Source organism: Oryzias melastigma, linkage group LG24, assembly GCF_002922805.2.
Source record: "Oryzias melastigma strain HK-1 linkage group LG24, ASM292280v2, whole genome shotgun sequence".
NCBI lineage: Eukaryota > Metazoa > Chordata > Actinopteri > Beloniformes > Adrianichthyidae > Oryzias > Oryzias melastigma.
Genome location: NC_050535.1, coordinates 13951776 through 13975624, shown reverse-complemented (window position 1 = coordinate 13975624; position 23849 = coordinate 13951776). Strand labels below are relative to the sequence as shown.

Genomic DNA, 23849 nt, shown 5'->3' with positions numbered 1-23849 from the left:
GGTCTAGTTCTTAAAGTCAATATTTGCAGAAGATCACGCCCACCAGGGGGAGGGGTCATCTGGCTCCTCCTCAACTGTCTTTATAAACTAGTGGAGCTGAGGGGTCAGAGACAGTTTTTTAGTGGGAGCTCATCATGACGGTCATAACAGAAGCAGAAAAACCGGCGCTGACTTACTCCAAAGCTAGAGGCTTGGTTGGACTAGTCAGCGGTACGCACCGAGTCTGGATACTTTCAACAAGTTTTTTATTTTTTATTTTTGAAGTGTCTAATTTTTTTGCTTTTCTGTTTGTTTCACAGCTTTTATGAAACAAAGAAGGATGGGTTTGAATGACTTCATTCAGAGGCTCGCCACAAACTCCTACGCCTGCAAGCAGTGAGTATCATCTGACTCATGTTTTTGTTCTGTTCTCACAGGAGGACAAAGCATTGGGAAAACACAAGTTTGTTTGTCCTGTAGGGCACACTCTGTGTCTAAACGTGACTCCCACGTCAGCTGATTCAGATAGAAAACAAATGATGTGCTCGTTTAGTTATTTATTCGGCTGCAACTTGAACTGACCTTTCTGTTATTTGCCTGTTTTCAGTCCGGAAGTTCAGTCCATTCTGAACTTGAGTCCTCCGCAGGATGCCGAGTTGATGAACGCAAACCCCTCACCTCCGGTATGTGCATTTTCTGTAAACAATGCATTGTTAACCCGTTGATATATGCAGCATATGCTCCCCGGTCATACGTTTTCCATCAGTTTACCTTTCCTCCGTGTCCTCCGCTCCTCACAGTCCAGCCCGTCCCAGCAAATCAACCTCGGCCCATCTTCCAATCCTTCAGCCAAACCCAGCGACTTCCACTTCCTCAAAGTGATCGGCAAAGGCAGCTTCGGGAAGGTCCTGCTGGCACGCCACCGCTCAGACGATCAGTTTTACGCCGTCAAAGTGTTACAGAAGAAGGCCATTCTCAAGAAGAAGGAGGTAAAAAAGTTGTTCTCGAAACTGGGAGAAACATGCACAAAGTTTCATGCAGGGAGTGTTGATGTCTAACTACTTCTCTTTTCTTTTCAGGAGAAGCATATCATGTCAGAGAGGAATGTGCTGCTGAAGAATGTCAAGCATCCATTCTTGGTTGGCCTGCATTATTCTTTCCAAACTGCAGACAAACTGTATTTCGTCTTGGACTATATCAATGGAGGAGAGGTGAGTGACTTTCTGGGCCTGTTTCCTGAAAGAAAAAAAAAAGCTAATAATTTGGAGATAGATGGAATATTGAGAGTGAAATAGAAAGGTGAGGCAGACACAGGGACAGTCCAGGGGAAATCCTGTCATGAGAAGTCGAATAGAGCAGCAGCACCGCTCAGGAAGTTATGAAACAGGCAGAGTTAAACTCTGAACAAAATTAGCTGCACCGCCGAGACTGTGTGTCTGTCGAATCGAGCTAATTTCCTGTGATTGTTAAAGACAAAGCTGATTAAAAATGGAGCTCATCAGGAAGTGGGACACATTTACTCTTGCTCTTTCCTTTTCCGTTTTTTTTTACCCTCCATCCTGCGGTTCCATCTCCACCTCTTGCCCCGGCTTCATCTGTCTTCCCTTGTCAAACTTTTAAAGCAGTCGCCTTCCGGCCTTTTTTATCCTCCCATCCGGTTTCCTCTCACTCTCTGCTTTATTACTCTTGCTTTTACTCTACTTTTAAAATCTGGGAATGCAATTTTAGGGCACAGCATGAATTGACAGGATATCTTTATTCATCTGTTTCTGTTAAAGAAAAAACAAGTTTTGATAACACTTCTTCTTTGTGTCTTCTTCCTCATTGCAGCTGTTCTACCACCTGCAGAGAGAGCGCTGCTTCCTGGAGCCCAGAGCCAGGTTCTACGCAGCAGAGATTGCCAGTGCACTGGGATACCTTCACTCCCTAAACATCGTCTACAGAGACCTGAAGCCTGAAAACATCTTGCTCGACTCTCAAGGACACATCATTCTAACAGATTTTGGGCTCTGCAAGGAGAACATCGAGCCTAATGGGACCACATCGACCTTCTGCGGTACGCCAGAGGTAAGAAAAGATGAGATCCTGACTGTACTCAGCCTTATCCTTGAATGTCAAATTTTGGTAATTTTTTTCTAGTAAACATACTTCTCTTTTTCTTTAGTATTTGGCTCCTGAGGTGTTGCACAAGCAGCCGTACGACAGAACCGTAGATTGGTGGTGTTTAGGAGCTGTTCTCTACGAGATGCTTTATGGCCTGGTAAGTGGAGTTCAACTTCTATGTCAATAAACTATTTTAACTATTGTCTGCCTTTGTGAAGCCTCAAGAAAAGAAATCAATTAGTAATCAGCTGCTTTTGTCCCTCACCAGCCTCCGTTCTACAGCCGTAACACAGCAGAGATGTACGACAACATCCTGAACAAGCCCCTGCAGCTGAAACCCAACATCTCCAACGCAGCCAGGAACCTGCTGGAGGGTCTGTTGCAAAAAGATCGCACCAAGAGACTGGGCTGCACGGACGACTTTGTAAGTGTTCTTTACCAAAATCTGTGTTTATTTTACTTTCTACTCAAAGGTTCCTTTCTCTAAAGTACTTGCTTGTTCTTTTTGCAGATTGAAATCAAGAACCACGTATTCTTCTCCCCAATCAACTGGGATGAGCTTAATGCCAAGAAGATCACCCCCCCTTTCAACCCTAATGTGGTAAATTCTTTTTTTCTTCAATAATGTATTTGTTTCAACTGAACATATGGGACATATTTGCTGTGATTTAGACCATCTCCAGTTATGGCAGGACGCTCGTAGAGCTTGACTAATCCCTGCTGGTCTCCCCTCTGCTTCCACCTGCAGACTGGACCCAATGACCTGCGACACTTTGATCCAGAGTTCACGGATGAGCCGGTTCCCAGCTCCATTGGCTGTTCCCCGGACAGCGCCCTCTGTACAGCCAGCATCAAAGAGGCAGCTGAGGCCTTTGTGGGCTTTTCCTATGCCCCATCTATGGACTCCTACCTATAGGATTTAACCACAGGCCATGGAAACCAGTGTAGACCTACTGGACATGAAACCCACAGTGTCCTCAGACTTGCATCTTGACCCCCACCCAGCGATTCCCATCAGAATGGCGGATATCTCTGAAACAATCCCTGCAAGAGCTATTCGGCTTCATGTGTACTTTACCATTTCTGCCCAGCTCTTGAATGCATTCAATGCAAGATGTTCACCACAAATTGTGACTGGTTTCATCTTGACTTCTTTATTAGCCCTCACTACACATTTCTTACCCTCTGGTGGAAGTCTTTTGCACTTTGCTCGGGCAGCTCCACATTGTTTTAACGCTACATCTGACAAGCACACACACAATATAGTTGTTTAAAAAATAGTGGACTGAGCCACCCTTTTTTCTACTCTGGAGAGGTCCATGTCCATCCATGTAGCGAAGCATCTTCATTCCCTAACGTGGACCTGCCTTTTGAGTCTAAATAAGTAGCTTGGAGACAGCATTTAGTTTGGTGCGTTAGTTTCTCCTCTTATTTTTTTTGCTTCGAGAAGGGAGTCAATAGATGAATGTTACGAGTCTTAATTTCTCTCAGAGGTGTCCTTACTGTCATTGGAGTTTGCTTGTATCCACATTAGTTTCATCCACTTTTTATTTTGTCTTGAGTGGAGGGATTTAGCACTAAATTAGTGCACCTGTTCTGCCTTGAACATGTGAGACACAGGGACTCAGATGACGTTTCTTACCTTCATTTGCACATTAATGCTGATGGCGAGATGAAAAAGGGAGCACTGCTGCTAGGTGAGAGGGAGGGGTTGAGAAGTAGTTCGTTTTCCTCGAAGTTTGCTCGAAAACTGCATCCCCCCACCCCTCATGGTCTTCCATTCGCCTCACACTGTTGAAACCGCAGCCAGCTGTCAGGCTGCCAGCATTGAAACATTCCACTTTAATATTGCTGTATTGCAGTCGGACTGTATTTAAGTTTGTTTGTATATTTGAAGTTATGTGTTCTAGTTTAATGTATATTAAAAGGAAAACAACCTAAGGTATGCTTTATTATGTATATGTAACAATTCATGTTTAATGTACTGTAAATTGTACAATGGTTTATGTGACCATGTTGAGTTTGCAATAAAAGTTTAACTTTATTACATGTTCAAAAGTGTTTTTGTATTATATGTACTTTTGATCCTGAAAAAAATCAATGACAACCACAGAGCAATCAAGCAGATTATGTCTTAATCTGATAAATTAGAATGAAAGCACATTCATTGCGGCACCATATGGAAAGGACGCAACCACTCAGCAATGTCCCATAAATGTGGAGCGTGGACCTTACCCTCACTTGTGCGTCAGAAGCCTTACACAACATTGATTGTAACATACAAGTGTGGAGGTCATGTCCTTCTTTTCTACACAGTTTAGTGGTAGAGGCTTAATAAAATGGGGAAATCCTACACATGTCATCAAAAGTGTTTGAGATGTCAATAGATAATTACTATATCTTGTAAATGAAACACTTGGCTAATCTTGAATATTTTATGTGCTTAAAACTGGTTTAATCAAGAAACATTCTGAAATCAATCCATAAATAATTTTGAGACATTATTATTAAAAATCTATAGACTGGGCTGGACGAGAGGAAAAAAGTACAGATTAAAAAATAGAAAAATCTAAAACATAATTAAATAAATTAAATCTTGCCCTGTCTTGGCAGACCCCAACTTATACATCAGACATAGTTGCAGGTATTTATTACAACACTTCTCTCTTCATTTCAGTCTCTGAGTGTTTCTTTTCTTTTTTTTTTTCTGTGCTGGAAATTATTTTTAGTCATGCGCTGCCACCTGTTGGCCAAGACTTGAAATACTCAGCAATGCGTAAGATTCTGCCACAAGCATCCAAAAACATGCTAAAAAGTACAATACAATCAACAAACATAACACTGACGGATTAACTAAAAAAATCTGGATCACTCTGAAATTGAAGAAAAGAAAAATTGAGAGGATGTTAACGATAATCAACTAGAGAAAAAGATTCACTCAGGTTAAGGCCCCAGAAAAAGGCTGGAAGGGATCAATCATACATCCATCATTTAATATTAATACTTGCACAAAACAACAATTTAGATGATAAAAACTGAAACAAAATTGAACAAAAAAAGTTTTTACATTTAATGAACTCAAAGCGTCCGAATTATTAGATTGGAACAATAAAGTTTAACTGTAGAAATGCCAAAAAAGAGGATGAGCCAAAGCCATGATATCAAGGCTTTTTTTAAAAGGCGTATTTTGCAATATTTAATTAAAAAAGGTCAGACATCAGTACATTTTTTTTAACTTGTGGAAGTTTAGCAATAAGGCCTTTGAATAACTAATTTTCTTGATTAAGTTTCTTGTTTTTTCTGAAACAAAGCTGGGTTTTGTGCAGCTACAGTGGTAACTCTATTGTCCCACTTCTTAAAACTGCAAACCAGCCTGATTCTAAAAGAAGGTGTCAGTACAAGTGCAGAGAAATTAAAAAAAGCAAACAAACAAACAAAAAAACAGGGCATATATATATATATATATATATACATTTTTGCTTGGAATGTAAAAAAAAAGTGCGAAAGTTGCACCAACAGATATTTCTGAAGGTGAAACATATGTGCTGCAGGGAGCTTTGAGGAAAAAAGATTGCACACCTGCCAACAAAAGATGAAAGTCCCGGGACAAAGAGTAAAGATGTAAATTCAAATGTCACAACTTTGCTTCGTACTTAACCTTTCCTCTGAATTCTTTAGGAATAAAACAATTTAAGTTAACTCCAGTTCAGACATGATTAATAAATAAAATAAATATTGTGAAATAAATACAACTTGGTATTAGCAAGTCAACATTATTGAGTCATTCATCCAAAGTCAATTAAGTCACATATAGTTTATATATATAGTTTATCTTTGGAAAAAGCTCAGTTAGTGGATGCAAGATGGGAAAAGTTCCACTAGATGTCACTTTTCACCATTCCTTGTTCATAAAGGGAAATGTCAGGATAGATTTTGAAAATAGGAGCAATAATGACTGAACATCAAACATATGTCCTTTTTCTGTAAAAATGGCTAATAACTGACTTTTTTATGCTTGTCTGCTTTTTCTTATACATTATGGCATTCTTTGTAACTTTAAATTGATGCATAAAACTTGAATGCTGGCTTGATGTCTGGGGAAAATCCTGGAGTATCAGATCAAATCAGTTATTCTTGCCAGACTTATCTAGAAACCGTCACAAATGTTTGGGTCTGCCATGTCTTTCCAGCCTATTACCCTGTCATTCTTTACCCTTAGTGTCCAAGGCATACGGCCGAAGGTCGACCGAAACGACCACAAAGTCAATCATCAACCTCCTGCTTTGGTTGTCCTGGTGCCATTTGGATATATGGTCACCCTTGTGTTTAAATGTGGTGTTTGTGCCATGACAAGTAAATAATTCTAGCAGAACATCGGTAAGGTTCAGATTGGGGAAACCATTCCCTTCCAGGACAATGCGGTTTGGGTGGTAATTGAGGGTGGCAGCCAAAGGCGAGTGCCTCCCTCCGGGTCAAAGAATCTGGCTTTTGGGACATGGAATGTCATTTCTTTGAGTTTGTGTGAGAAGTCAAGAGGTACCGGTAAGATATAGTCAGGCTTAATTTCACGCACAATCCGGAGGATGCTGAAACTCAAACCATCGAGAAGTGGTTGGACTCTACCATTCTGCAGTAGTGAGAGGCAGGGACCTGGTGTGAGTTTGTGTTGCAAGAGTTGGACAAAAGGGTCCTGCACTTTTGGGCAAGGGGTTTGTCTTTAACCATGGTTTTGGCCCACAGGCAAAACAGCAGTTTGGAGTGTCTTGTCTTCTTTCTGTTTCTAACTAAGTGAGAGGAACTGGAAAGAACCTCAATGGGGTACTCCAGTGTCCTCCTGGGGAACTTTAATGGCCATGTGTGCACTTAGAAAATGATTACAATTTAATAAAATTGACATTTTCTAACTGATTTATACAACTGCTTTTTCTTTTGGCAGAAGAAACCATAGAGATAAAGCTTCTTCTTCCGACCTGATTGCCTGAATACCTCTAAAACAAATGTTGTTTATCAAAATGGCAAAATTAGATAACCACTGTTAGTGCAATGAATACATACAGTAAATAATAAATCAATTCAAAGCTCAAAAGGCTAAGAGGCAATATGTGGCTCAAATTAGACTAAAACACAAAGTGTGAATGAAAAGAAAAGGCCTTAAACAGTTTAAAAGAGTTCTCGGGTCTTCAGATCTCTGCTGTCCAATGGAAGGATGTTCCATTATTTTGATGGTAAATGGTGTATACTTGTATAGCGCTTTTCTACCTTCCTTGAAAGTCAAAAAGTGCTTTACAGTCACAGACCCATTCACTGGTGGCGGCTCCACTGCTGAACACTGGCGCCAATCTTCCACTAGAGGCAATGTGAGGTTCAGTGTCCAAGGACACTTTGGGCGGGCAAGGTGGGAATCAGACCCACAATCTTCTGATGAGGAATCGACTGCCATGGCCGCCCCAGCCTGAAGTTGCAGAGATGTTTTTGTCTGCCTCCTCCTGTCTGGTATAAACCATATACAGGACCAGTTGGTCAGAAGACCTCAGACCTCAGACTGGGACAGGGGACTGGAGCATGTTTGACAGATTGAGCTAAAAGTAGAGTTTCTAAGCTTAGTATGAGGTTTATAGGAAGTTAATGTTTGTTGTTCCCTATAGAATATCACAAGGAGACATGGATGACAACTTTTATGTTCTGCTAAACAGATCTCAGGAATTCTCACAGAATGAACCACCCTCACATTATTGCATCATCGCACGAGTAACGTGTTTCTTTAGAATTTCACATAAACTGTGCCATGGAATTGTGAAATATAAGGACAGGTACAAATGTTAGTTGAACATATGTTGATGCATAATTTAAAAAAAAACAAATACTTAGTTCAATCAGTACAACATCTTAGATTATTGTAATTACCGATTCCCCAGACTTTGATAATAAAATTACTTTATCAGCAATGTTTGAAAGGTTACCAAACACAAAAAAAATCTGCTCAGCAAAGTGATGTGTAACTGAGTAACCCATTTTGTTGGAAGCAGTTTTTGAATCCCAGGAAACAAATAATGAAGTTTGCTAAACTTGCAAAATGGTCAGGTTTGTTTTTCCTTTTTTTTCTTCTAAAAGTGCCTCCCAGCAAATCTTTCAAATATGTCAACTTTTCAGTTTAAATTTCAAAAAAAAAAAAAAATCAGTTCAAATGATAATATAGGTTCTAGATAAAAATATGAGCATTAACAATAAAAGTTAAATATTGGCAAACATGAGAAAAGTTAATACCTTTGTTCAAATTTTAAATTACTATATGAAAAAAAATTGCATGAAAAAATCTCTCTTTAATTCAACCAAACTGATAAGGTATTATTTAAAAAGATGATCACAGAAGGTTTTTTAATTACTTTTTTTAGGATCAACTGCATCCTGTCATTTTTTTTTGCTTAGCAAAATATTCTCTTTTGTATCTCACTATTGCTCAATAAATGCTTTATTGGTAACTTTGAACTACATATGAAATTGTGTGTATCAGAGAGTATTTGACTTTTTATGTCTTTGTGCCAAAGACCCCCAGGAAAATGAGAATAAAACGTTTTTGGGGGTTTACGGTTCTTGTGAAATTCCTCAAAAAAATTACTTCATATTTTAGGACAAAAATGTTTTCCAGTTCTAATTCATCCATGACCTCAGTTTATGTTTCACCCCATGCAGCAGTGCTGTTGAACTGAACTGTGACAAGTTAATGCAAGTCAAACAAAATTCACATATAGGGAACATTCCCAAGAAGTCAATGTGATGTAATCATGCACAATTAGGTCCAGCCCACAAAAAAGTTTGTTTCTTATAGCCCCTCTCTAGAAAACAATAGTTTGTACTCTTATTTTTACACAATTCCAAAAATAGATATGCTTTTTCAAGGAATTTTTACTCTACAAATTATTTGATTTCCTTTTTTTTTTACTTAAAGTAGCATCATCTTCTGACCTTTAGACAATCAATCAGTTGCCGGCTGATTGTGTCACTCTTATGTACTTGCTTTAAGATGAGTGATCTAAACATCTTATATTCTATGGTGTTGATAAGCTCTCGTGAACGATACAATGGCTTCTCAAACGGTGTGAGACACATTATGTTTTCAGATAAAGCTCTAATTCAAAGTGAGGAAATACAATGCAGAAATCTGTCAGCCTTATCTGTGACTGTCAATGGTAGATGCTGACACGGTGAAGAGTACTTCAGTAAGTAGGCCCCTCCATGTATTTTTGGTAGTTTAACTATTGCATAACACATGACTAAGTATTTTGGTCTTAACTTGAAAAAGTGTTTCATCCATGGCAAGTAATTGCTTAGTTTAAGTATGAATGTGTGCAAATTTGCTTTTTTCTTATAGGCGAAGGCTTCTAAGGTCACATCCCTACATGTATGTGAAGAGATAGCTGTCCTCTCTCAATTGGCCAATGCTCAACTGCCCTGTAAGCTGACCTGAGAATCACCTGACTGTGAACTACATTTTGTTGATCAGCTCCCGGGAAAGGGAACGGCGGTGTAAACAGCATTCCTACCACGTTACAGACATCTGAAGCAGGTATGGTGGATGTGACAGCAGCAACGCAGTGCAGCAGAAGTGGGACATGTGCAACTCACAATACAGCAGGTGGTAGACATGTTTGTTTTCATTTTCAGGCCAAGAGAAAGTTATATTTGTTCAGGTGCAGTTACTGTTTATTACTAAATTGATTGAATAAGACCAATCTTAGATGATTTTACAACTGGAAGCAACTAAAATAGATACATTATTTATATATATAAAAAAATAACTTATAAAACTATCATCTTTTTTCCATCTTCTTCTGTTAAAGTGATAAAAAAAAATATAGAAAACTTTTTTTTTTTTTCACTAGAAAGTGTTCCTGGAAGCAGACCAATGGGAAGCCACGTAAGGACGTTTTACTTCCCTTCCAGAATTCCTATTGGTTGGACAGCGAAAGATGTGGGCGGTCCTAAGGAAATACCTTACCATAACAAGCTCCATGCGTGCACTAACACGAGCTGAAGGAAAGCTCGCAGGAGGGTGAAAGTTTGAGCGGCGAGGCTGAAAATCAAGCGAATGGCCCGGCTAAGTCGAGTTTGAACCCTCAGTCGTTACTCAGCGGGAGCTGAAGGTAAGAGTAAAGCAACTTTGAACAACTGTCAGGAGTTTTTTTGGGGTGTTTAAGTCTTTTTGTTTACTGTCTGAAAACCCCATCAGGGAATTGACTTTGCTGATCCTGGAATAAGTGACTGCAGAATTGTTATTCACATCACAACACCGACGAAAAAGGGGGAAAGCTGTTGGAAGTGATAGTTGGGGTGCACTCTCAAACAAACCCAGACTATGATTTGATTTTAATCCAGTTTTACAATACAAAATTAGTTAACCTGCATTGAGATATTGGTCCTTAAAATTTTTACCTTCTTTTTGGAAAGTTTAATGGATAAGGTCAAACCTGTATAAAGATTACAGCTATAAATGTGTTTTATAGACCCCATTAAACCCCATTTACATGCGTGTCTAATCAGCATGCTGTTTCCTAGAAGAGGTCTGACAATGAGATGCTTTAGTCTCCATGAGTCAAACTAAATGTTTTGTTAGATTTTTATTTATTTTTTATCACAAATTTGAGATTAGTTTTAGAACATAATTGTATCCTTAAAAATGTTTTTATGGTTTGCGCATTTGCTCAGAAACTGTTTTTTCAAGCAGTTTTGAAAAGAAAAACTTTCTTTTTTGGTTTAGTTTTATTGAATTAAAATAAATACATATTTCTATTGCACAATTGTAACTGAGTTTCTGTTTTTCCTGTTTCTAACCTGTTTTAATGCAGGTTCCCTGGTTGCATGACAATGGACCCTAACAGTCAAAGCAAGATGACCTCCTCATACGCCCCAGCTAACCTTGAGACCCAAAGACTGACTCCGCAGAAAGCCCCAGGTACATCAAAACCTATTTTAGCAGACAGAGTGGTAAGATTGTGCTCAGTGAGGTTAAAGTGAGATGATCCATCACCTTCACTTAATCGACACCTCCAATGAATTCCTGAGGGAATTTCAGCAGATTGAGCAATTTGATGTGCAAATCAGCTGACTGGGATTGGTTGGGCAAAGGACAAAACTTTTTGCACACAAAAAAAACATCTATTTCTACTTTTATATGGGTGTTTTTAACATGATAAACATTTAAAAAGGTAACTTGACTCCCAGTTTGCTCAACAGAATTTCATTTATTTGGATATAAATAAGTTCTTACAGGGAAACTAGTGGAAAATGCTGGTTTGGGGGGAACACAATGAGAGTGTAAGTGTTTTATTAGAAAATAATAATTGACTCAATTATCAGTAGATCTCTTTCCATTAGCACTGTTACATAACTCCTGGGTTTAGCACATCTGTTCCTATTACAATCCCTTCTTTTTTTAATGTGGCAAAGATAAGTTGACCCCAAAGGTGACTTTTGAAGTGACCGCTGAGTAAATCTGGAACTTGAACTAATGAGATAAGTCTTGCTCAGCAAAGTTCCTTCAAGTAACTCAATAAAACCTCCATGCTGATGTTAGCATATTCACTTTCTAGATTCAGGCAATAGTGATCAGGCAAAAGAAGAAAAAAAAGCTGTTGAATTGGCAAATTCTCACACTTTTTCCCATAAAAAGTAACTGATGAAGTTAAATGTTGTTTATAATTCTGTAATAATTCTATCAATGTGACCTCCGCAGCAGAAAAACAGTATTACGCAAGAGGCTTTTCAAACAGGACCAGCTCACATTTTCAAATCATTAACCAATCGCTTGTATGAACTAACTAAATTATATAATTATCAATGCAATGGTGGAACACAGGGTTTTTCCTGCATAAGAGTACACAGTAAAGACTCTAAGGATTGCCATTGTGCTTGCATACAGTCAGTTTATCAAAACATATACTAAATAAGTGTTTTTTTATTAAAAAAAAAACAAAAAACATTGATTTTCATTAAAGAGAAAGAACAAAGTTTATGATTTTTAAAATTAATAATAAGGCCTACGATCTTTTAATCTACCCATTTGCCTAACTTTCAACAGCATTTAATTTTGATATTCATGGTTTGATAATTTAATTTTTTTTCATTAAAAAACATTAGTTTGATGAAAAAAAAACATATTCCTCTTTCTTAGATTTTAGAAGTCTGTTGTTAGAAAGAGAGTTAAAGGTTACCTGGTTTGCAGAGCACATTCAGAAATGTGGTGGAAGGTGTAGAAATGTTTGTCTTCCCATCAATAAAGTGTCTTCACCTTTGATCAGAATTGGAGTGAAGGAGTTCAGGGGTCACTCAACCTTTTCTGCTGTCTGCTCTTTTTCCTTTCTGTCCTCCCAAACGCCAGGATTGATTTTATTATTATAAGGATATGTGTATATATATTTATGGTGATTATATTTGATTTTTTTTAGTAATTGTAGGGCATATTTCAACAACCTAATATATTCTGAAAGTGCAAAAAAAATTACCTTTTCTTTTTTCTTGAATCCACATTTCCAATGACATCTTCTGCTTCTGTCCAGGCTGCAGCTGGCTGGTGGTGCTGGCAGCTGTCTCAGCTTCCCTGAGTGGCCTGATGTTGGGCTATGAGATGGGCCTGACCTCTGGGGTCCTGCTCCAGCTGCGGGGTATCCTCTCGCTGTCCTGCAGAGAGCAGGAACTGCTCGTAAGCTCCCACCTGCTCGGCGCTCTGCTCGTCTGTCTGGCTGGAGGCCCCATTCTGGACCGCTACGGCCGCCGTTGTTCGTTGTTCGTCAGCGCCGCCATGGTAGTTGGAGGAACCCTGGTGCTCATTTCCGTCACTTCGCTTATTGCGCTCACGCTGGGGCGTGTAATAGTTGGCATGGGGACGGCTCTGTCGGGGACAGCAGCTTGTCTTTACATTGCAGAGATTTCCCCGAGGGAGAGGAGGGGACTGCTGGTGACTCTGTACGAGCTCATGCTGGTTGTCGGCGTGATGCTGGGATTTGGCTGCTGCTACGCCTTTGCCACCGTGCCGCATGGCTGGGCCTACACATTTGGGCTTGTGATTCCTCCAGCACTGCTCCAGATTGGTGCACTGGTCTTCCTCCCGCCCAGCCCACGCTTCCTGGTTGCTCAGGGCAAGGTGGAGCATGCCCGGGCAGTGCTGGCCAGAATGAGAAACGGTCACATGGAGCACGTGGGAACCGAACTCAGGGACATCCAAGCTGGACTCAAGGAGGAATCCGAGCACAGTTTCTGGGAGCTGTTTAGTGACAAAGCTAACCTGCGCTCGCGTCTGCTCACCGGTGTGGCTTTAGTTTTCCTCCAGCAGGCTACTGGACAGCCAAACATCCTCTCCTATGCTTCCCCACTCCTCCGCAGTGTTGGGTTCAACAGCGACGCCGCAGCAACATTGGCCTCCACGGGGTTCGGAGTGGTCAAAGTGGTGGGCACCATTCCCGCAGTGTTGCTGGTGGACCGCGTGGGACCAAAGAGCTTCTTGTGCGTGGGAGCAGTCTCCATGGGGCTGTCTCTGGCCGCGCTCGGCACACTGACACTGCAAAGCCGCACTCACCTCACAAGCCTGTGCAAAAGTCAGACAGTGGAGAACAGTACTGAGGTGCTGTGGAGCTTGAACACAACCTCTGAGGACTTTGAGGATGGTGGCATCTTTTCCACGCGCCTTCCCAACCAGTGGATCGCTGAGGAAATACAGAGGACTGGCACTGAGGGGAGTGAGATAAGAGACTCTGAGGGAGAGAAAAACCAAGGGGTGTCTTCTTCACTCCAATGGGCTTCATTGATCAGCCTTTTAGTATATGTGGCAGCCTTCTCTATAAGCCTTGGGCCAAGTAAGTATATATTTTCCATGAAAACATACACATTCTTACCAGTTCTTCAGTCGAGTTTTCCTCACAATTTCTGGCTGATTGAACTCTACATTTAGCTGCAACATTTCAAAGTACAAAAGTTACTGAAATGACATTTAGGGCTAATAAATGCATACATATTTTTGTCTTTTTCCAGTGGTGTATGTGGTCCTCAGTGAGATCTTTCCCATGGGAGTCCGAGGCCGAGCTGTGTCCGTGGTGTCTGCCGTCAACTGGGCCACAAACCTGCTCATCTCCATGACTTTCCTCACCATCACAGGTTTGTTTCTAGCTGCAAGACAACAAAAAAAGAACTTATTTTAAAAGAACATGTATTTTGTGGTAAAATTTGTCTCAAAATTCAACCTTTGGTCACAACTAGATAGGTAATTGCTCAAAGGGGAGATGACGAAATAGCTTTTATACCAGATAAGTGTAAAAATGAACTAAATTCAGCTGAAGTTGTGACATTATTTAGAAAAAGTTAAAATACAGGTAAATCTGCCGCTTTTTTAACATATAACTGAGGAAACTAAGCAAAAAAATGAAGGTACATTCTAAATTTAAACATATCTACACAAACATTTCTGTGGTGGTTTATTCTGTATTTAAGCTTACTGCATTTTGAGCTAACTACAGTCCGCTTTTGCTCATATTTTCCAGAAAAAATTGGCGTACCCAGTGTGATGTTCCTTTACGCCGGCATGAGCTTCGTTCTGCTGGTGTTTGTCATCCTCTGCGTGCCGGAGACGAAAGGTCGCACGCTGGAGGAGATTTCCAAAGAGCTCGCTAAAAAGTATCCCTTTTTATACCATCAACATCTTTCCAAAATTAAGAAACTATGAAACCTAATTATTTTTTTTGTGTGTATTTTACCAGGAAAAAATTTCAGCTGAGTCTTTTTCGACAAGCCCCGCCCCAAGAGAGTCTGATCAGGAGCACATCGACGCAGATTCCAGCCAACCCTTGACTCCAAAAGGGCCAACCAAGAATCACTGTACACTTTCCAAATGTCTTTGTATGTTGTACGGACCAGACCGGGGACGCCAAAACTTAAGAAAAATGTGAACTAACCTCTCCAAAAAAGAAAAAAGGATTTTTTCTTATTGTTTGGATGTTAAAAGAAACGTTTCACATTTAGCTTTTTTTTTTTTTAAGTAAGATTGTAAAAATGAAAAGGATTGAATTCTGGTTCTGTTTGACGTTTTGAGTGAAAGTACAAATTTGGAAAAAGAGCTCAGAGATCAAACCAGTTAAGTCAGTTTGACAACTTCCTTTTTTTTAATTATTATTCCAGGGGAACATGCATTTTAATTCAAGATCTTGGCAAGAAATATCAATACTGACAAATTCATGGATATACTTAGGAGTAACTAGAACTACATTTTCTTTCTTTTTTTATTAGATGTTTTAACATTTGATGCCAAAATTATGCCAAGAAAATAAATAGGTGTAATATTTAGTGATTCAATTCTATAATTAATATGCTCAATTTGCACATTTTTTTTATTTGTACGTAAGTGCCTATAGATTTTTACCAAATGCAGCATTGTAGGAAATGTAACTTTCTCTCTGACACTAAAACACTCCATCTGTGTGTACACAAAATGAACATCAGTCCTTTCATGGAATTTTTCTGTTTTTATTTTCATAGAAAAATTCAAGTGTTACAAAGTTTTCTTGAGACCATTTGAGAAAAAAAAAAATCACACAAACAGACAACATATCAAAGTTGGTGCACACATTTTATACAGTCAGCAGAATGATAATTTTCTTAGACAGTTGTGAGGTTTTTTTATCATGATGTAATGCAATATATTTGAAGTTTCTGTGAAAATTTACACAAATTCATTTCTCTCCGTTTTTACATGAAATACTTTTGTAAATCTGCCAGGTGTGACTCCAAGGAGTGGCTGCTTATGTAATACAAACTCTTTAACTCTTTGCTGCTGCTTCCTGCAAAAACAAGCCAATTCTGCACATTTTATGGATCTCGTACATTTTTTAAAAAATGGAATAAAAAGATCAACCTGACTTAAACTGACAAGTGTTTCTGTTAAATGACACTTCTTTAATATATGTATATATATAATTTTAAAACCACAAAGAAGTCGATGTCTGCACAGAGGGAGGGAACCTTGAGTTAAGCGAGGGGTGAGACCTGGCGTGATCTACCTGTAGAACTTGGCTTTCTGTGCATCTCAGCAGAAGTGAAAGTCGAACCTCTAAAAAACAAGCAGCGGACGGAGATTCCAACAGGATTTGCCTCAAATATAGACTTAACAGACAGACTTTCACTATTGGTCACAACTGTTGAGCTTTATTCTACTTGCATTAATAAAAAAATGGTTCGGGTATCCATGCAAAACACTCAAAGCAGAATAAAAGTGACAACTTTCTCATGAACTCCAACAAGGGTTATAAAACGTTCAGCGTACACGCCCTTCTCGACAGTCTAGTAAAGTTAGTCTTGCAGGGTTTACCGTAAAGGACAGGAGCGAGTTTAGTCTTCTTTCATCACGTAGGTCACATCTTCTTGTCCTGTTTGCAGAGGGGCTTCCGACACTCGAACAGCAGTGGGTAGACCTGCTCCACAGCTGTTGCAACATTCTGCACATTTGGTCCTGCGTTGTGAGAATAAAAGAAGTGAATTGCAGTTGCAAACTGGATTTGCTTTTCACTGACAGCAAAAGCAAAATAAGAGCATGACCTCAATCCTGTAAACTAGAGGTTTCTGAATGCGAAATCAAAAAAGCTGTTATTTTCCAGGACATAGTTTCTGCAGAGCGGCAGGAGTTGATGAGCAATATTGAAGCTATAGAGTTTGAGTTAGATGCGGAAAATGTACATGGATATTGTTGTCTTGAGTGGAGTAGGGAGCTTCCAGAGTATTTTCTACATAGTAAATATGATTTTTTTTAAACAACATTTTTTGTCTGCTGCAACAATTTGAAGAAAGAAATACTCAAAATGCAATTTTAAGCTTAGTTTTCTTTATATCTGTCCTCCAAAAGAAGAAAAATTCCACAAGAACATGTAAAAATACAAAACACCACTTTCATTTGTTTTTGTTAATTCTAAATCTTAGAAAGTGAGTGAACACAAGGAATTAAGTGCCATTTAAAAACTGGTTGAGCCGCATTAAAGAAATGGTTTTAGTTCGGCCTAATATGTCTCAGGCTCTTAAGAAAGATTCCTGACATACATTTCTTTCAAACAAAGTCGCTCGGCGATTTTAACAAGTTCATATTGACACACATTCACATACACAAAAAAGAAAATCTACATCTGATTATCAGCAGAATCCTTCATTACAATGGAAACATTAATAATAATAATTCTGAATATGTTTGAGTTTTACAAACTTTGTGGAGTTTGACTAAAAGATTCATTTCGATGCCCTCTTTTGACTCCTGTTGTGGTCACATCGACTTACCTGTAACCGTGAGGCTTCCAGTGGAAAACACTTGTATAGTAGCCTTTAGATTTTTGATTCTGTATGTGGCGGCAGGGTGGAGCTCCGGCTCATAACTGACAACAAATATAAAAAAGGTTAGGCAAAGCAAAGGCTCGGTATGACTGTATAAACAGGTCAGTCCAGCTCTTGTTTTAATATACAGACTGTATACAGAAATTACACAGTGAATACATAAAAAAACAACTTTAAGCCTGATTACTCAACAGCAAAAGCAGACAGAATCTATGCTTCTTTCAACCACTAGAGGTCACCCTAGTGTTTTCAAACAGCAAGAAAATAAAAGCAGAAACTTCACTGTAAGTGAACAGAAATGTCTATTGAACTAATAAAGGGGACAACTCATCTTGGAAAACAAATAAACAATAAAAGATTCAAGCAAAAAAGCTGACTATTACACTAAATGTATTTTAACATCTCTATGATTGCTTTTTTTCTAAAGAAAAATACTGCAAATGCTAGATATAATGTCAAAGACTGAATTTTACAGCTAAGGCAGCAAATCATCTTTCACTCAAAAAGAGCATATTACTGATTATAATATAAATATTTTTTAAAGGTTTAAACACTGCAGGGTTTTCATAAATTTCTTTATTTTTTTAACATAAAACTGAACTTCATCTTTGTGATTTTTCCATTGCTGTACAGAAAGCTACATTAAATTTGAAAAAGACATCAAAAAAAGAAAATTTATACTAAAACATTTGGGAAAGATTTTTATAAACTACAATATGGTGTGCAAGTTTTATGATAACAGAATAAAAAATGTCTTGACTCATTTAAGCAGCACTTTAGCAAAAAAAAATCAATATACCAAGCTATTATTAATAATAATAATGCTCAATTATAAATAATAAATCAATTAAAATAACAGCTTCAAAAAGTACTGTGACCAAAACTAGAAAGAAATCATTCACCAAACAGTCTAAATGTTTCATCTACAGAATAAATTAACACTTAAGATTTTTCTGTATGAAAACAAAGCAAAAATGTGAAATGGAAGAACTAAAGAACATGAAGATAAGTGCTTCTAATGACTAAGAACGCATGTGTTACCTGGCTATGGGCCGATTGTTCTTCGTAAAGTCTATCAGGTGAATTGAAAACGGCATGGAGCAAACAGCGAGCACGTTCACAACCTTGAAAGCTGAAAAATTCACCTGAAGAGAGGATCAGAAATGCAGCAGCAAATCAGTTAAAATAACGTGTGTTTTCTAAGTAACTTGATTGCAGCAGTATGTGAGATTGAAATGTGTCTGGATCTTCCAGCATGACAATAATGCGAAACACATCACCACAGCAATGAAGGAGTAGATACATAAAAAGAATTTCACAGTTCTGGAATGACCAAGTCAGTCTCTGGAGCTCAATCCAATAGAGAATCTGTGCGTTCTAGAGAACCTGGTGAAAACCTACAGAAAAACCTTTAACCTCAATCACTGACAACTAGAATTATACCAAAGTATCGAGGAGAACTTCTGCAATTGACTAAATATTAATTTTTTAACATAATTTTACAAATAGTTTCTTTAAAAATGAAACAATGTGATTTCATGGATTTTTTTTTTTAATTCTGTCTCTCACAATTGAAGTATATCTTTGATGAAAATGTCCGAACTCTCATATTTTTAGTGGGAAATCTTGCAGAATAGAAATGTTTGCATATGTGTGCATATTTTTACCTTGAAGCCGAGTTTCTGCAGACAGCGAGCTAATCTGCGAGCGCCCAGCTTTGCCTCGTCCTCACTGAATAGGAGACAGAATGAGAAGTACTGTAAAGTCTAAATGAACTGTACATAACTGAGAATAAAAAGGAGAATAACAGACCTCTAAGCTCCGTCTGTAAATAATATATAAGCAATAGCAGAAAAGCAACAACAACCTTTGACACATTCCATCCAATGTCATCTGATTATAATAATATGGCTATTAGTAGGTACATTCTGTACAGATATATATAGTAAAACAGAATCCTAAAGTTGAGTATAAAAGGTTTTCAAAAGTGATTCTGTACTTAAGTTTAAACCATAGGTTTGAACTCAATTACATTTCTACCTCGGTGGTGGCCCCTTGGGGAATTTTTAAATCATTACAAACACATTTTTTTGACTAGTATTATTTGTCAAACTGTAATTTTAAATTTATCTGTCAGATAACCCATATTTTTTTTCTTTTTAGTGAAATTGTCCAACTTCTCAGAAAGTTCTCAGAATTTTCATTGAGATGAAGTGATCATTTGGATAAATTCAGCTAACCGTGACGAACAAAATCTATAACCAGATTTTAGAAGTCTGTTTGAAAAATCTGTGTTGAACTTCACTTAGATTTTCCAAGTAACCTGGGTTACTATTCCAGTATTTCTTATCACATTTGTACCTTGTTTTTCCTGAAGAACTTGGTTACGTAGCAGAATTTTTGCTTTTCTTTATGAATTCTGCCAAGTTAGTTACTGTTTAATAGTCTGGTCACAGTTCTGTACAAATATGCAAGTTCAACTCATTTTAAAATGTAAAAATTGCATGATTTGAGTCCAAGAGTTTGTGTGATTTTTAAAAGTTTGCCAATTATAAATTCATACATTTTTTTAAGCAAACAGCAGCTGAGATAGCTGTAGAAATGGTTAAAAAAAAAAAAAAAAACTCCAAACAATTTTATAGTACTTACTTAGACTTTAATTTATGGTCACTCTTTATTTTTTTAATTCCAAAGGAAATGTGCAAGTTACAAAATATTTTAAGGTCACCACAATTAGCATTTTTATCTGAGATTGTTTACCTTGTTGCTCCAGTGCAGATGATTTTTCCTGATGACCAGATGGAGGCTGTTATCCTTGGTTTCCGAAGTTTCATCAAAACTTTCTAAAAGCCAAGAAATAACTTTTAATTGCCAATTATTTCACCTTAACTTTTTTTTTTCTTTTCTACAAATTAAATTTGTCAGCAAGTAAATGACGCAGTCTTTCCCACACTCACCCCTACTTCAGGCTTATAGATGACATTGGTTCCCTCTAAAGCAATTGTACGCAGATTGAGGTGGCATCTGGTCCGAAACGTCGCAACGACATTAGTGATGATGATGTCGACTGCCTCATCGTTGCTGGAATCCATGAGGAAGTGTGCAGTGCAGCAGGAGGAACACCCGGGCTTTTCTCTCACGCATGCATCAATATTGCTTTCAACCCCATAATTTCCTTGATTGACTTAGGAGACAAAAGTCTAAAGAAAAAAAAAAGTTAAAAAGTTTAATATTTTAAACTCCTCGTCCAACAAACAGTCATTCAGCCTCCATTTAAACAAATACTGATGCATATTCATATTTCTAGTACTGATATATAGTTTTTAGAGAACTCCTGTTTCCTAATATGACAATGAAGGGTTCACTTAAGCAAGTAAAGTTGCATTTTATTACCTATATTTCCACTTCCGGTGATAATATGATCTAATTGCATGAGAAAAGACGAATCTTCCTGTATATTGACTAAGTCTGAACTACTACTGCGTTCAGATTTGAAAAAAAAAAAAAACAAATGTGATGACAAGAAGTTGTGCTAGCTAATTTTGCCGGCTAGTAAAAACTAACTGTCACTTGTGAATATAACAAACACACATTAGGCAAAAATGCAAACATAAATTTGATGGCGCAGTTAAAATACGTCATTAATAAGTGTGTCAAAGTAAAAATGGTTTCCTATTTGGAATGTTTAATTTAGAAATGCTAACCCTTAGCACACAACAAAGAGGGGAGACGAGGCTTCTGAATGAAAAGTTGTTAGCTACGGATGCTAGCAGGCTAACTATCGAAATTGTGTGCAAGTTTCACCATTTTTAGGTCAAATACTGATAAATGGAAAAGAATGCGTTTCATATAAAAATAAAATATACACCCGAGAATTATGTAATTTTTTTTCTTGTTACCTCAGTGTAGCTAGAGTCTTTAATATTTCCTTCAATAGCAGATGTTTGTTGACAACCCCTTCGCTGTGCTGTTGCCTTAAATAAACCCCATTTCCGGTTTATCCTTTCAAAACAATGGCTTCGTCAAGGTGACTTCCGTTATTCAATATGTTACAGAACTATTTAATTAATAAACAAAGCTCCTAAAATAAAAATATAAAAAAAAGAATTAAAAAAAACCGTCAAGTGATACGTTACAAAGATTCAAGTAAAAAAATGAACAAATAAAGTTGAATTATGTTTAAAAAATATGAATCAGAAGAGGGACAAGAATGTTGCCCTAAACTTTTTTTTAAATTGTTAAATGGAAAACACTGAAAAGTTTTGAATCTATTGAGCAATTTTAATCAAATTAACAAAATCAATTAGGATATATTGTGCACATTTTGTGATTTTTTTTTTTCATTGGGGCTTGTGAAAATAGAGAATCAATAGTTTCATGCACTCGTTAAAAGAAATAAGCTGGCGAAACAATTTCAAGACAAATCCTCATAGTTTCATGCATAAAAAAAAACTTTTTGAATGTGATTTATTTGAACTTGTGTTTAGGACAAAGAAACATTAAGCTCTGACAAATTTGTTATTAATCCCATTTGATAAAATTATTATAAAAGGGAAATATTTTAAAATAATTTACAACCAGCAATCTGTCTTTTTGTCTACTTTTTTTTATAAAAGTGCGCCATCTGGATCTTTACAGAAAATCATCACATCTGGTGCATGACTCCTTTACACATAAAACTTTTGACAAAAAAAAAAGGAGTAGGATTTGGGAGTCACAGGAAGAATTTGTGTTATCAATAAGAGAATTCACATGCCGCCCTGTAGCTTATTAGGTAAAACTGTCCAGAAATGCTTGCAATGTTGACATTCTGCAGAAATCCTGATCTTTAGGGACACTGGTAGAGACTTACTGACCCGTTTTTCTCAGATTGAGATGTTTTTACTTCACGCATGAACGTTTAAACTGATAAGACAAGTATTTGCATGAGATAAAGTTGGCTGAACCAAACACAGTTATGAGGATCTTGCTTGCATGCGCTTACTTTTCTTTATTTGTTTATACATGTGGAGATTTGTGACTTATTGCATTCTTATGAACATTTGTGCATTGTGTGGTGAAACCCTCTCTATATCTTCAGACAACTAAAACACTTTTCATGACTGGCGAGCTCCCAAACAAAACAGAAAAATAGCTTCTTTATGATTCAGCCTTGTTGTTATTGTTCTCCCTCCTTGGTTACCAAATTGTCTCTTTCCTTCTCTCGTTAAATCTTCTTGGGCTCCTCGTGATGAAATATAGCCTTGTAGTTGTCTCCATTCTGTAAAAGAGCCCTGTTCGGTTGTCCTAACATGTTTACTATAAAGGTTTAGATTTAAAGCAGGTTAGGAGAGTCAGGCCATTAACAATAATGGTGAGCGTGCATTTGTGTGTATTGTGAGAGGGCTGACGCAGGGCGCAGGAATATGTTTACAGTTTGTTAGGCTGCATATCATTGGGGCAGCTTCTTCCCAGGGGAACAATGATCCTCTCTCATTAGATCCTAAGAAACTGCATGTAAACCCACAGATGCAAGCACTTATGACTTAAGAGATGCAAATACACCAACGGGTAAATAGACGGTTCATCAGTTTGCGTGAGTGTGTCAAGGAAAGATGAAGAGAAAGCGTGGCATTCCTTCCTGGCCATGGGAAAAAAGTTGCATTTTGAAAAAAACTATCAAGTTTTAAAATGTTATATTAGTTTTAGGGGTAGAATGGGGTAGAATGAAACCTGAAAGATGAAAAAAAAATACTTTTAATTAAAACAAAAGTTAAAAAACCAACAAAGAACACAATTGGCACCCTTAAAAACTGGAGGAAAGGAAGTAATAATCATGAATCATAATCATTAATCATCATAATCGTCTGACAATTCATTCTAAAACTCCTAAAACTTGCAAAACTGCAAAATATGTCAATTTTTTACTATAAAAGTCTCATATTCCTGGTTTTGTGCTTTGATCAGAAGTCACTCCTCAAGGCTCAGCTTCTTGCTAAGCTCTTATTCAAGAGAACTTAAGAACTTCATGTAAACACAAAATCAAACAAATCACGCAGCAGTTTTCTTAATGTACAGATTCAAACATTCAACCTGTGCAGTCTGGAATAAAACTGGCATTTTAATCACTTTTTCTTTTCTTTTTTTTTGCATTCTGGGAATTGCAAATCCTGACCTCGGAATGAACTTTCTGGGATGTCCACTCCGGAAAAGATTGGCAACTGTTTTGAATGCTTTCCAGTTTGAAATTCATATGCAGAAAGAGGGTTGCTACTGATGAAACCCGACGCCTGCACACGTTTGTCCAGACAAATGTTTATCTTTGGCTTTTGAGCTATGAAAGCTTTAATGCTTGAGTCATTCTTTTTTTCTCTAGAATCCTAGCAATACTATAAATTTTTGATTATGCTAAATAAAAATGAGCAAAGTCACTT

At 37.7% G+C, this 23849-nt stretch overlaps 3 protein-coding genes across 4 annotated transcripts in view; 2 read left to right on the top strand and 1 right to left on the bottom strand.

Moving 5' to 3' along the window:
• The window catches only part of sgk1 (serum/glucocorticoid regulated kinase 1), a 36025-nt gene extending 31885 nt beyond the window's left edge, over positions 1-4140 (top strand). For both annotated transcript variants that reach the window (XM_024291124.2, XM_024291125.2), the window contains exons 6-14: positions 300-375; positions 587-662; positions 780-968; positions 1059-1190; positions 1810-2046; positions 2144-2239; positions 2351-2506; positions 2594-2683; positions 2831-4140. In XM_024291124.2, the coding sequence (XP_024146892.1) occupies positions 300-375; positions 587-662; positions 780-968; positions 1059-1190; positions 1810-2046; positions 2144-2239; positions 2351-2506; positions 2594-2683; positions 2831-2998 (1220 nt within the window). In that variant the 3' untranslated portion in view covers positions 2999-4140. The remainder of the gene's footprint in view (positions 1-299; positions 376-586; positions 663-779; positions 969-1058; positions 1191-1809; positions 2047-2143; positions 2240-2350; positions 2507-2593; positions 2684-2830) is intronic.
• A 5487-nt stretch (positions 4141-9627) lies between these two features.
• slc2a12 (solute carrier family 2 member 12) lies at positions 9628-15980 on the top strand. The gene is made up of 6 exons (XM_036210523.1): positions 9628-10223; positions 10926-11032; positions 12636-13928; positions 14104-14226; positions 14610-14742; positions 14826-15980. Exons 2-6 carry the CDS (start codon positions 10939-10941, stop codon positions 14914-14916), a joined length of 1734 nt encoding a protein of 577 aa, XP_036066416.1. The 5' UTR covers positions 9628-10223; positions 10926-10938; the 3' UTR covers positions 14917-15980.
• Positions 15981-16244: 264 nt separating this feature from the next.
• On the bottom strand, positions 16245-21483 carry tbpl1 (TBP-like 1). The gene is made up of 7 exons (XM_024291444.2): positions 21336-21483; positions 20394-20636; positions 20197-20279; positions 19104-19167; positions 18478-18581; positions 17383-17477; positions 16245-16570 (listed from the first exon to the last, which is right to left on the bottom strand). Exons 2-7 carry the CDS (start codon positions 20526-20528, stop codon positions 16473-16475), a joined length of 579 nt encoding a protein of 192 aa, XP_024147212.1. The 5' UTR covers positions 20529-20636; positions 21336-21483; the 3' UTR covers positions 16245-16472.
• Positions 21484-23849: the final 2366 nt, after the last annotated feature.

Bases quoted from the DNA above. Each gene is read 5' to 3' on its own strand.
- slc2a12 (XM_036210523.1), top strand. From the start codon at position 10,939: ATGACAATGGACCCTAACAGTCAAAGCAAGATGACCTCCTCATACGCC. The intron at 11,033-12,635 runs GTACATCAAAAC...GCTTCTGTCCAG, and splicing joins GACTCCGCAGAAAGCCCCAG to GCTGCAGCTGGCTGGTGGTG. The intron at 14,227-14,609 runs GTTTGTTTCTAG...CATATTTTCCAG, and splicing joins GACTTTCCTCACCATCACAG to AAAAAATTGGCGTACCCAGT.
- tbpl1 (XM_024291444.2), bottom strand. From the start codon at position 20,528: ATGGATTCCAGCAACGATGAGGCAGTCGACATCATCATCACTAATGTC. The intron at 18,582-19,103 runs GTAAAAATATGC...TCCTCTCTTCAG, and splicing joins TGCAGAAACTCGGCTTCAAG to GTGAATTTTTCAGCTTTCAA. The intron at 17,478-18,477 runs GTAACACATGCG...ATTTGTTGTCAG, and splicing joins AACAATCGGCCCATAGCCAG to TTATGAGCCGGAGCTCCACC.